Source organism: Leptonotus elevatus, chromosome 3, assembly GCF_054856555.1.
Source record: "Leptonotus elevatus isolate MCC_2025b chromosome 3, RoL_Lele_1.0, whole genome shotgun sequence".
NCBI classification, from domain to species: Eukaryota; Metazoa; Chordata; class Actinopteri; order Syngnathiformes; family Syngnathidae; genus Leptonotus; species Leptonotus elevatus.
Genome location: NC_141241.1, coordinates 23212626 through 23226880, shown reverse-complemented (window position 1 = coordinate 23226880; position 14255 = coordinate 23212626). Strand labels below are relative to the sequence as shown.

Genomic DNA, 14255 nt, shown 5'->3' with positions numbered 1-14255 from the left:
TTATGAAGTGCAAAATATGAAAGTTTTTGGAATGTATTGCAGGCATCAAATCCATCTATCCATCCATCCATTTTCCTAACCGCTTATCCATATTGAGTGAATATTTATTGACAACTATATATTTGACAACTATAACAATCTGCCTGGTAGTGTTTGTGTGCAAGTCGCAGGCAAAAGCAATACACCTGTTTACACCTTTTAAAGGAAGCATTTGCATTGCGTTAGGCATTAGGAAAATATCAGAAATGACCAGATGTACGGAATTGTCAATTAGCTTTGGTGTCTTAAGAGAAAAAAGTGTCTTGATATTGCATACAGGAGAGCTGAAGGGTTATGTGAAGGAAATATGGGAGTTACCAAATCAAATTTAATACACAACTTTGAGACATTTTTTAAGTTAGTGTATCAGCATATGTACATATGTTATTGAAGGAGCCTCCCCATCCTCAAGAGAGGTTCAACTACAGTATTTACTCTAGTTTACCGATCTCTGTCCACAATCTAAAAATAGCCACCATATCCTGTAGACTGCTAACCATAAAACTGCCCAAATAGCATGTGGGACGACAACATGACATCACTGAATGTGCGGTCTTGAAGCCCAGAATTATGTTTAGCCTATTTACGAAGCAAGTTTGTTGGGTAGCAGCTTGCATCTATTTTAACTTTTATCTATCTTTTTATCTTCAGTTATTACATTCTTGGCAGCCATAAGGTGCCTTAGCATTCTTTGTGTGGAGTCAAATGACTTACGTCCCCCCTCAAACTAGTTTCTGCTTCTGAGGTGTTTACTTGGTGAGGTGGAGACCCTCCAGTGCTCCTCCAAGAATCAGTCTCTCTGGGCCATCATCGCTGCTTTTAATACTCATTTGGGTGTTGAGGTGACAGCCATGCTGTCGCCTTGGCAGATACCTTGGGGTGAGTGTATAAACAGATTCATGTGACTAGATGTGTTATGGACTGAGGTCAGTTTACACACCACAAATGCTTTACTGAGCAGCCAGTGGTCTCTCTTTACTGCTTTGGGTTAAGTCATTGCAGAGTCACAAATCTTTGCCGTCCAAGGTGGTCATTAAATGCATGTATGTAGGACTGACTGTTGTGCATTAGATCTCATTATCTTTTTGGAATCCTTACGACTGTATTCCTCCAGAATAATTTCATACCACAAAAAGTGAACAAATGAAAACAAATGGTAAGTTAAAATGCCTGATAACGTAAAGGAAATTATGCAAAGTGTACACACATTGAATGTGGCAGCTTTCAGGTAGTCTCCCTTGTTGCCATGGCTTCATCACGGATCATATCTTTCTGTATCTCCAAGGTTTCATCTGGCTGCAACACGAGGACACTTGGACTGTCTCAATCTCATCCTGTCACACAGTGCAGATGTCACTGCAACTGATGCCACTGGTGAGTCCCTGCACAGTGACACCGGTTTACTACTTCTGTGCAGTGTTTTACTTGACTTGCAGCTTTGAGATGTGCAGTATTTCACAGTCAAGTTCAAATGGCTCCTTATACAGTATATAACTAGACTAGGGCAATTATACCTGGTCACACCCGTAAGGGTTTTGTGGACCTTTGGCTGATGAGTATGTCAGCTTTCCAGAGGGTTAATGCGTTGAACTGTCTCCTTAATGGGTCTTTCATGACCTTAGCACATATGCAGTAGGGTTCTTTTCCACTCTCAACCTTGTCCATACATATCTGCTGCTGTAACAGAACAGTTAACAATATAACAAACAAGGAGCATAGCCTTGTTAAGTATTAAGTATAATATACACTATACAGTACTCTTACAGAGCTTCTTGTTCTTGTTTTCTTTTATATTACATATTATGCAGCCTCGAATTTATGAAGGGAACGTTTGCTCTTATTTAACATCTTAGTTTGCTTTTAAACACACAACTCCTCCAACTACTGTTCAGAAACTATTTTTTATAAATAAATAAAGGGTATTATTTTTTATCTATTCCTGACATTGGTTTAATATTTTAATTTTCTTTGTAGGTAAAAATGCTCTTCATCTGGCTTCAAGAAATGGCCATTCGCTGTGTGTGCAAAAACTCCTTCAGGTAGAGTGATTTGGTGTTATTTTAAGATTCTCATTTGTATTATGTGTTGGGAAGGTTATGGTTTTCGTCATTCCATTCCATTTCCAATTGATGTACACTCGATAGCTACTAGGGGGCCTAATGATACCAATTTTCATGATAAGAACCTCACAATACAATAATTATCACGCTCATAATTTTGTTAAAAAAAAGAAGAAAAAAAGCTAATTTAAAAAATAAAAACACAATATTGTGATTTTGTAAATAATAACAGCAGTGACAAAGAAATGTCATGTGTAAAGTATAATGGTCTATAGAATTCACACTACTGTATTCGGTCGGCTGAAGCGAGTGAGCAGTAATGTTTTTTGATGGAGATGTTGAAAAATATTTGCTGGTATGACAAAGGTTATGGGAGGGATTATAAGCATATGTCCGGTTAGAAAAATAGTTTTGTCCTTGTGAGGAATAATCAGACCAGGCTTTTTCTTTGGATTATTTAATTTGGTTGTGTGGGTGGGGTTTCTGTAAAACAAAAAAATACAAATGCAAACAAAAAATAAATATGAGCAATTGCGTGTTAATGCTAATTAGCTGAGGTCATAGTTCAAATAGTACAAATAACATTGACCTCAATGTACATACAGTAATTTTTGGACTACAAGGTGCACCTGACTAACCGGTGCTAGCTAAATTTGGGGAATACTACACATATAAGCTGCACCCGACTGTAAACCGCAGGTGTTTTTAATGTTACCGCACCTGGTTCCCGCTACTTTATTTTACTATTTTACTTTATTTACTTTACACACATTGCCTCCAGTGCCACTTACACTGGTGTATGAACGGTGCAAATGTTTGGTGGTGGTCGGAGGGACCGTAGTCATTAGTGTTGTTATTATGCATGCGATGTGTATTGTTGACTTTGAGGCCTTACCCTCAGACCATTTTTCCTTTCAACTCCTTTAAATAATTATTGCAAAAATAACTCTGGCAAGGTATGGGTACTGCCTACTGTATGCATTTACTTGTGTGTTTACAAAGAAGCTGTAATCTTGTTCCCTCATTTAAATGTACCCCCCTTCTCCTAAATATCCCTTTCCCACGTGGCAGTGATTTAACAGAGATCATGCCTGTAGATTTCCAAAGTGTTGACAAGCCTTACAGCCCTGCTGTCCATTCTGGGTGCCGTCACCGCTCCAGACATAGCAACACGATGCCAGTCTCAACCACCACAGTCTAACTTCATCATTGTCGTGTAGGATATCCCTCCTAGATGCTCAAACATCAGCTCCCCCCGCTAACCTGCTAACCCTATCTCTCCCTCCCCCATGGTCATTTGAGCATGATGCTCAATTTTGGCCCTTGTTACCAGAGAGAAGTGGATTTTTATAGTGCCTATGGGATAGGGGAGTGTCCGTGCTCACTGACAAACTACCCAGCAACATTAGGCCTCCTCCTGACCTAATAGCTGTCAAAGCAGGTCTTCTTCACCACAGTGAAACAGTATGTTTTGCGGTGATTAAATTTGTTGACTAAAATGTCTTATGCAATGTATCATAGCCCTACTTGCCCTTAGCTTGACATGCTAGCTGCCTCACATTTCACCGCTACCCCCCTAAAATAGTTACATTTGGCAAATTGTCTGCAGTAAAACTGGAACACGCTTTATTTACAATGTTAGTAGTAGGCTATATGAACTCTTAAATGTTTGTGAATGCGGGTGTATACACGCATGGTACATTTGGTTAAGAGAGACAGTCACAAGTGTTAATGGCATTATCAGTCTTTTCTGCAGTATCGTTTACGTCCCTACCATGGTGCTGTTGGAGATCAACAACTCATTTATTTAGTTTTTTCACAAATATATATATATATTTTTAATGTTTTGCCAGCACTTTATCGTGACAGGAAGATCAATTATATGGGCTGCCATTATAATGCAGAAGTTACAGTAATGCAGTCATACAGCGGAATAAGTAATGGCTAGAGGAGATCATCATTATTTCAGTATTCATACTTTGTGTGACATTTTATTTAGTTTGCTGGAGAGACGTGAGATTTTTTTTAAATGTAAAAAATGGTTTACAACCATTTCACATTTACATGTTTTAGTTAGTCTCTCACTGTTGAACAATCCCTGTTGTTCTTTGTTCGTTATTTAGCTGCTGTTTCAAAACACTGTAATGCATGGAGATAGAATGTGCCATATAATTTTTTTAATGCATTACTGCCACCTGTAGATATTGTTGGGAAATTAATACTAATACTTTATTTCTTCTTATAGTTAACAAATCAATTGTTATTTTTGTTTTATGGAATGTCATTATTTTTCATCTCTTAATTTTATGTACCAGTAAATCATTTTGTAGTGCGTTGTGTACAACCAAAAAATAGACAAGCAACATTGCACTTTCCTAAGAATGTTGTTGATCATTTTAATGGTCAATTTTTTACTAAAGCTGATCATTAATGTCACTTCACCAATGTTTTAAAGTGCACCATGAAGTGCTATTGTCGTAGTGTGTTATTATCCTTAGTAAGCTTGTGTTTTACTTTTTTAGCATAACAGTCCAGTCGGAAACGTAGACCTTCAAGGAAGAACAGCTCTACATGATGCTGGTAAGGTTATGTATGTATGTATGTATGTATGCTTTTTAGTAGCTAGTGTGTAGTTGACTGAGTGGATGGCAATTTTTTTTTCTCCACAGTCATGGCAGGTTGCTCATCCAGTGTGAAACTACTCTGCGACAGTGGCGGTTCTGTCAATGCCAGTGATTTTGTAAGAATTCCACCTCATTTGACACTATACACTGTAGGCTCAAGCCCAATTCTTCCCCTTAGCAGTTGTACCCTTTGTTTTACCCCTCCCTATTTGCGATTTGTTGGGGGGGGGGGGGGGCAAGATAAAGGGTTTAAAAATAATAATAATTGGAACACTTCAATAATTATGTCGTTGCTGACCACTTGCTGCTTGCTGGTTGTATAGTAGGCAGACACAACAATTGTTAACAATGTCGTTTTTTTGTCAAATCATTACTATTATTCATCCATCCATTATCTGAACCACTTATCATAAGGTCATTGCCTTTTTATTTAAATGTGTCTGGCAATTTAAGGGTAAAACATTTCCTAAAGGTTGAATGTTGTTTTGAATTTGTTTGTAATGAGTGTTTCCTACCACATGGTAAGGTGGCTACAGTTCTATTATTTCGTGGTGATCTAATCCAGGAACACTTTTGACAAACTGCCATTTATTGCCTAACATAGGCTAATAAAAAAACAACAACAACGGCAACAACCAGTACGACACACATAACTGAACATTTGTAAAAACGGGAAAGATCTCAAATATAGAAATGAAATTTAAAAAAACAAGCTGTTCTAACAATGTAGGAATTGTATAAAACATACTGTACATATGATGATGCGTATAACTTTAAGAACATAAACAAATAATTGCTTCTTCAAATGATCGTTGCTTGTTTATCCCCATTTCCAAATACTGCCACCAGCACAAAGCATTGCAAAAATGTACTCTTGAAATTGGGCCTTTTTTGTTTTCAAATGAAATACTGTATTTTTGCTGTCCATTTATGTAATGCTTGGTTGGGTGTGTGCGTCATGTCTATTTTTTAGGATGGCAGAACTCCTCTGGTGCTTGCAACCCAAATGTGTCATCCACGCATCTGTCAGCTACTTGTAGAGCGAGGGGCTGATATCTCTGTGCGGGACAAACAAAAAAAGTACGAGTCACAGTTGTCTGCATGAATAGACACTTTGTGTGAGAGCCTGAGCTCATACTGACATGCAAAATAATACTTGTTAAAATGTTAATGTTCTCTACTCATATTCTGTGTCAACAACACATTTCTAATGCTGATAGGAAAAAGGGTCTTGATTTGTGGGTCAGGCAACCACTTATTAACACAAACATCGTTGGTGACGTTGGGCCAAATACTTGTACCTCCAAAATCGTCACTTTTCAGGAGACCCTAAAAACCATTAACATTGCATCATCAAAGAGAGCAAACCCGTTTTCAGCACTTAAGATAGGTCAATCATTTGTTAAATGACACCCACACTGACCAATAGTCTAGATTTTTGAGAAATTATGTAATTTGCCAAATTGTGATTTATGAGGTTTTGGCCCGACACCAGCGATATTTAGGTTATTGTTACTGCCGATAGTCTATAATACAATAAGGCTGATCTATTTTGGCGGGGTTGATATGTCACTTCTCACTATAATTTGCTTGGTTTAATAGTCTACACATTTTGTAATGAAATTGTATGTGTGTTGCTTGTTTCCTTAAGGTAGTAATGGCTGAAGCTCTTTTTTTTTTCATCAACCTTAGAACAGCACTCATTCTGGGTTGCGAGTATGGCTGCAAAGATGCTGTGGAGGTGTTGTTAAAGAGTGGAGCTGATGTGAAGGACGTTGACAGCTTGGGTCATGATGCTTTCCATTACGCTCGGCTCAGCAAGAACCCAGAGCTTGTTTTGTTGGTCAAAGGCTACCTCGAGAAAGCCAGCAAAGGTGAGAATATGTGAGCGTCACTGGATGTATGCAAAAGCACAGCACAGGCGTCCATCAAGACATTCTTAGGATATTTACGGGGGAGGGGGGGGGGGGGTTGAGGATGACGAATTACGTGCCCCAATCAGGGTGTCGAAAAACATCCAGCAATTACTATTCATTGTTCATTGATAGTGGGAGTCAATGCACACAAGATCAAAATGATGTGGTTTTATAATGCTAGTATGTTTTACTGTCTAGCACTTAAATATTTTTTCTTTTTGGCTTAACAATGGTTAATTCTGAAATGTGTTTGACTCTTCACAGAAAAAGAGGCAGCAAGAGTAGAACAGTGGAGGAGACAGGTAATGTGGCGTGCAAGAATTGGCTTATAAAATCAAATACATTTCACTCATGATTCTTTTATACTACTGATAGGTACCTACCTATAATATATGTAGTGTTCACTACTGACACATTTCAAAGGCTCTTCAAGGCCTTTCTTTCCTTTTTTCCTGTCAGCCTACAAAACATTCTTTATATGATCACGCTCAATATTTTGTAATTGCTTTCTTGCAAAGCTATTCTGCTTGTATCCCTTACATCATTCTCATATTAACTCTCCCTTCATTTTTGTAGCTGTTACTTCTACATCAAAAACTGAATAATTGTTTTTTGATTTGTTGTTGTATAATTTTTTGCACATTTCTGCAATCATGTCACATTTCAAATCATCTTGAAGTGGACTTTTGAAACATTGTGTATACCTTTCCTGATTTAGTGAAGTTCGGTTTTGCTGATTAAATATAATAATAATATAATTTCCTTTCCTCAGTCGGTGGAGCACTCTGACAGTATGGAGGTCAACAGAAAAGATAATATAATATATGTAAGCACAATCTTTTCTCATTCATATTGCATTAACAGATGCAAATGAATATCTCATGTTAGTCTTGTCTATCACATTGTGGTAATTTCTCTTTATTCTTTGAACAACCAATATTTGGTTTGGTTTATGTTGTTGGAGGTGTTTATTATTTCTAGCTTTGCATTTCAGGACCTGGAGAGGCAGAACGAGTCCCTGCAGGAAACTCTCAGGAAGTACCATTTGGAGCAGAGGACGCTGTTAGATAAGGTCAATCTGTTACAACAGCAGCTCACACAGGTAAATGCTTGTCATAGGATGCACCTAAGTTTTGTAGGACAGAAAGTTCAAAACTAAATACAAAAACAAAACAAAATATGTGTATGAAATTATGAATGAATGTACAAACCTCAATTGCAGTAAAGAAATGGAATATAATGATTTGTAAATCCTTTTCAACCTATATTCAGTGGACTACACTACAAAGACAAGGTTTTTCATATGTAAATATTCACTTGTTTTGAATAACATATTCCAGAAAACTGGGGACTTTTTAAACACAGCATTCTGTGTTTGTGGAATATGATTTAAGCAGTAACATAAAAAATCATCACAGTTGCCCAAGGGCTCAGTGAATGTCACATGACCAAACCCAGAGATTAGGTGAGCCATAATTGGTCGTTGCAGGCATCAAGTTCAAAATGAGAGAATATTTACAATTAAAAAAACGACATGAATCAGTTTGAACAATAAATGTCTCAAGGTTTGAATTAATTTTTTTCTTTGCAGAGCAGTTATTTTAATGACTTAATTTGAGAAGAAAACTTCTAATTTAGAGGAGCATTTTTTGCAGGTTAATCCCATTCATTTATTAATCAATAAATATATGGCATTTAATTAATAAACAATTGTTTTTCTTTTTTATAATTAATTGTTTTGGTTTATTAAATTCACATCGAGTAGAGCAGCAAACTGTATGTTCTTGTGTAGAAACATTTTCCATGGGGCAATTTCAAACACAAATGTAAATTACAGTTTAAATTTAGTAGTTTCCATGGCTTGTATATTATTTTAGTAAAACTAAATTGATTTAACAAAAAACAAACAAAACAAAAAGTAAGATCTACTGTAATGTAATTTTGAGAATTTTTATTATGTGGGCCTCAAAAGTCTCAATCAAAACTCAGGCATTATTGAGAAAAACAAAAACAAATTACATAACTGATATTATAAATGTTTTTCAGGCTTTTTTTCCTTTCCTTTCCTTTTGTTTTTTATTTTATTTTGTCATCTGAAAAGTGAACTCGACCACCCAAATACGTGATTCTGGTCTTAAAGTGTGTGTTAATCTTAGGTTATCTTAGCAATTAGGATGACTTCTCGAATAAGAGGTGAAATGTCTTCTAAGACAAACAGAGCAGTCTTTAAAAATTATTTTTTTTTTTTACTCATTTCTTATTGCACTGTTGAAGGGAAATTGTCCACAATTTCGTTGTACATGTGTATAATGACAATAAAGGTATCCTATCCTATCCTATCCTATCCTGACCTCTTGCCAAAAGTGTTGAACTTTATTACATTCACAGTGGAAGAATGTCCCTTTTTCCTCTCCACACCTGAAACACCAGTCAGGGATGGAACTATTATACTTATTAAGCTTTTCTGGTGTCATATATGTCCTCATAAACCAATTATACTGAAGCAATTTAAGTATTGGTAGTCTTTATTTGTGCTTTAGCACATACCTTTTCCCAATCCTCTGAAGAAAAGTCCCCCTGTAAGTTTTCCCTCCAGGCATTTAGTTTCTGTACAGAGGACTTAAAAGATGCTGCTTCTAACATTCTATATAACTTGGAGATGATTCCCATTCCATAGCAATCCTTTTTCATTTCCATTTCTAAGGTGGACAACTTGGGAATCAACATGCATTGATTTTGAGCCGATGTGATAAAGTTTCTCACCTGAAGATACTTAAATAAATGATTGCAAGGAACATCATACTTGGCAATCAACTCCTTCTGGTCCCATGAGATCCCCTACTGTCTTCAAACCTTTTTCAGCCTAAATCCTGAACCCAGGATCAGCTCTGCCTGGGGGGAACAAAGAATTGCCCCATATCGGGCTAAAGCGTTATAAAGAGGACAATTCACCCATATATATTTTTTTTACCTGATACCAAATTATAATCATGTGTTTAAGTATAGGATTCTTTGTCTTAATACTCTTCAAGTGTCGAAATAGATTAGTAGGATGTGGCAACAGGATGTTTTCAAACAAAAATATAAGTTTAGGCATTATGTTTGTTTTGAGAACATTGATTCTTGTTATAAGTAATAAGGGCAAACAAATTCCGTCTAGTGAGGAAGTAATAGAATCAATCATGGGGGTATAGTTAACCATAGCTATCTCTTTTATGCATGGAACGATCTTAATGACCAAATATGAAAACCACTCTACCACTCTAAATGGGAAATAATTTTCAGCCCTCGTCCTTTCTTCTTTAAGTAACATTAGAGAATAGTTTTCTTTATTTACTTTATACCCTCATATCCTTCCAAACATGTTAATTAAATATAACAAGGCTGGGATGGATTTCTTCAGTTCCCTTAGAAAAAGAATAACATCATCAGCAAATAAAGACATTATATGTTCCTGTTGGCCTATACATAAACCAGTTAAAAATGTATGAGACCGCACTGCGATGGCAAGCGGTTCGATTGTTAAAACGAATAATAGGGGAGACAAAGGGCAACCTTGAGTTATCAACGCTCCTCTCAATAAAACAGGAAGAATTACCTTTTCATATGAATCAGAAAACATATCGAAAAGAGGGTTATGGAGTTTATTTTTAAATTTTGCATATATTTCCAACTAAATTCCGTCTGGGTCTAGAGCCTTGCCTACTTTCATATGGTCAAAATTGCTTATTTTGAACTTTTGTTTGTAGTATATTGTAGATATGAATATAGATGTGTGATAAAATGTTGTACAAACACGTTTTGCTGAGTAAGATATGGAGACGATATCTTTAAACTATTTTGAGACATTTTGATAGAGCAGTCCTTCATTTGGCTCTGACTAATTCTTTTTCTATCTCCAGGAAAAGAAGACCGTAGAAGACACCCACAAAGAGGTACAGTGTGAACAAAAATGAGCATTTGGGTATTTAGGCTTTTGTTAAACATGTTATGTTAGAATGAAATCTTAATAAGTTTCTTAAAGAGATACTTATTCATGTTTTTTTTCTTCTTTGTAGCACACTTTCATATTTTGTTTGTAATGACTTAAAAAATGTGGTTGATTTTCATTCACATTTAGTCATTTTAAAGGAGCATTGTGGACTTGGTCACTTTTTTACTTGCGATTGCCACAGGTGCAGTCTTTGTTAAAAAGTCAGGGTTTGTTGTACTCATCTGGGCATTAGAGGATGATGTAGAAAAAGCTTTAACATTAACATTTTCAACTCCACAATGCACCTTTTAAAGATAATTGTTCATTTTTTTAATTGTGCTGTGCACTCCCTTACATGTACTAATTAAGCATGTGATATGATAACCCGGATGGAGATGTCACGTGGGTGCAGCATGCCGTGTTTTCAGGCTTGAAATAAGTCGAAGTCAGGCCCCAGCAGCCACAATGATTGTTCGTACTTTGCATTACGGAAACTTGCCGCACACTTACTAACGGGCAACTTCCAAATAAAATCTTTATCAATGATGACATGGACGTCAATACTTTGTTAGGCTTTTATTTCAAAGTGTGCTCCACAGCGTGTTGGAGACATGTTGCTATAAATCTTAGTATGAACAGTTGTTGTAGTAACTGGCTTGACTTAAATCTTTTCAACTGGTATTGCTAGCTAAGACAAATAAATCAATAAATACAGTCCCAGAGTGTAACTGTGAATGTGGCCATACCATAACTTTCTTCACCTTCACCTTCATTTTCGTTAATCTTTTCTTGATTTAATTTGGTTGATTTTTGATGTAAGTAAAAAAACAAAAAAAACCTTTGCTTTTAAACTATTTTTTAAATTCAGCAAGTGACTGACATCTTTTCAGGTCAGTTCCAAAATCATTCCACAAATTAACACCTTTTACAGAGACACACCTTTGTTTAATATTTGTTCTTATTTAAAAAAATTTGTAGACACTTTTCTTATGTTATAAAGACTCTCTCTAATTTCAAACAGCTTCTGAGTACTGTGGCAGAGTAGATTGTTGTGTACTTTATACATTATTTGTGCTATTTTAAATTAAACTAAGTCGTAGAATTTCATTGTATTTGAGTTAATAAATAGAGAATGAGTTGGCTCTGTATATTTTAAACGATTTATAATTCTTATGGCTCTTTTTTGCAGTTTGAAAACAGGATCGTATTTGTTTTATATGCGTTTCCCCAGATTTCCACACATTAGTTCAGGTATGGTAAATAATAATGAACAATATAATGTGTATAATGATTTCTTATTCAGGACATCCTTAGTTTTAGAGAGTATCCCTATAATTTTTGACATTTTCCTTTTGACAATATCCATGTGTGACTTCCAACATAATTTTTTCCCCAAGAAATTTATTTTCATACACTCTTTCTATTACAATTGAATTTACCATAATTTGTACCTGTTGTGTGGCTTGTCTAGTACCAAAAACTATAAACTTGGTTTTGTTTACGTTTAATGATCATTTGTTTAAGTCCAATCAATTTTTTAATGTGTTCAATTCATTCTCCACAGTAGTCAGAAGCTGCTTCAGGTTCTCTCCTGAACAGTAGAGAGTTGTGTCATCAGCGAATACAATACTTTTGAATATTTTTGAGGCACAACAGATATCATTTATATACAATATAAATAATTTGGGGCCTAGCCACAGACCCTTGGGATTCCATGAGTAATCTTCAAGTGTTTTGATTTTATATTGTTAATCTGTAAGTGCTGATATCTATCCAAATAACTTTTCATCCATTTATATGCCAAACCTCTTATGCCATATCTTTCAAATGTATTCATTAGTATAGAATTGATAGTATCAAATGCTTTTTTTAAGTCTATAAAAATTCCAACTTTTTTTAATTATCTATGTTAGTAGATATTGCTTCTACGAGTTCCATGACTGCCATTGAGGTGGTCCGTTTTTCTCTAAACCCATATTGATTTTCACTTAAAAGCTTATGTTTTTCAATAAAATTATCAGTCTATATGAAAATAATTTTTCTAGATTTTTTGAGAACAGTGGCAGCAGTGATATTGGTCTATAATTAGTGAATATATGTCTTTCTCCATTAATAACTTTTGCTATTTTCATTTTTAATGGAAATATACCAGCTTTAAACGACAAATTACATATATATGTGAAAGATTGCACAACATATTCTATAACTTTGATGCGTGTGTGTATTTGATAAAAAGCTGATAATAACTGTTTGAAATGGACAGGCACCTAAAAGAAGATTAAGAAATGGAGTTGCACAAACATCCTGTCTGTCACCTCCATCACAGTCCACTCAGATCAACTATCAGGAATCAAACATATGCCTAAAATGACAGTTTCTTGTTCCAAGCCAGATGGGAAAGAATATGGATATTATTCCTATCAAGTTACATTCTTTGCTCTTCTTTTAATTATGACATGTCTGTTCTGATAAAAATGCAGTCAGTTCTATGGGGTTATTGTATCTTGCAGAGTCAGCATTTTTTAAGTTTAATTAATTTGCATTAACCCATGCACTGAGTTTAATTATTTTTGCATTAACCCATGCAAAAGTCAGTGCTAATCTGAAAATGGTCGCTGCTAAACTTATTTTTTATGTTTTTTTGTTCTTTTCATTGTATCAGAAGGAGCAATTAAAGGTGTTACTTAGTGCCAACGAACAAGAAGAGTCACGAGGCTTGGAGACTGTCAAGGTTCAGCTCAAAAGCATTATGGTCTGTGAATGTATACAGATCATTTGATAATATCTCCTAAAAGTAAACTGTTGAAGTTTATTCTGTTCAGATGTTCTATTATTGCGTAATATATATATTTTTTTACATACTGTTCACATATTAAAATGTATTGTTCTTTGTATTTGCAGGGGAACTACTCTGGACAGTCAGTGATCAAAGGTTGAGTTGAATTATCTTGAATTTTTTAATCTGATTAATCACATCTTAGAATTTTGATTCATCATGATTAATCGCTTTATTAAAAAGGCTTTTTTATCAACATTTTTTGCCAGCCAAATTAAAAAGCACCTGTTACATTTTTTTGACGTTTAATAATATGTCTTCAAAAAAAATTATCCAATGCACTTTTAATTTGTTAATTACTTACATAATTTAAAATGGAACAAAAATGACCCAAATAGTTTGACATGAACAAATAATCTGAATGTCGCACACAAACATTTATTAAATGCTTTACTTTAATGCATGTATATATGTTTATTGCACAAACACAACCTGTGCTACCTTTAACATTACCATCCACTGTCAGCTAAAGGATCATCTGCGGTCAAAATTAATATTGTGATTAATCTGCGTTAATACATGATTAATGCGGTAATTTTTTGTGATTAATTAATTAGTTAACGCTTTAACTTTGACAGCACTAATTATCTTTCATGCAAATAAGCCCTTATTGACATTGATATACATATAAATCTCTGAGTTAATATTCACTTGTTTTAAATTGTGTTAATTCAATGTGTGCTGTTTTACAGGAAAAGAGAACATTCTGGTCAAACAAGCGTATAGCCTGGATTTGGATCAGGTAATCCAAGTTATTTAAACAACTGTCAATGTGTCTTCAGGCTTGTGGTTGCCACTAGTGCTTAG

The 14255-nt window shown here is 35.2% G+C and overlaps 1 protein-coding gene across 1 annotated transcript in view; it reads left to right on the top strand.

Annotated features, from left to right (window-relative positions):
* Positions 1-14255, top strand: part of uacab (uveal autoantigen with coiled-coil domains and ankyrin repeats b) — a 28530-nt gene that overhangs the window by 5891 nt on the left and 8384 nt on the right. The window contains exons 3-15 of the mRNA XM_086071804.1: positions 1325-1413; positions 2014-2078; positions 4622-4679; positions 4769-4839; positions 5697-5803; positions 6416-6597; positions 6904-6941; positions 7412-7465; positions 7634-7741; positions 10542-10574; positions 13275-13364; positions 13514-13544; positions 14141-14190. Coding sequence (XP_085927930.1) covers positions 1325-1413; positions 2014-2078; positions 4622-4679; positions 4769-4839; positions 5697-5803; positions 6416-6597; positions 6904-6941; positions 7412-7465; positions 7634-7741; positions 10542-10574; positions 13275-13364; positions 13514-13544; positions 14141-14190 — 976 coding nt within the window. The remainder of the gene's footprint in view (positions 1-1324; positions 1414-2013; positions 2079-4621; positions 4680-4768; positions 4840-5696; positions 5804-6415; positions 6598-6903; positions 6942-7411; positions 7466-7633; positions 7742-10541; positions 10575-13274; positions 13365-13513; positions 13545-14140; positions 14191-14255) is intronic.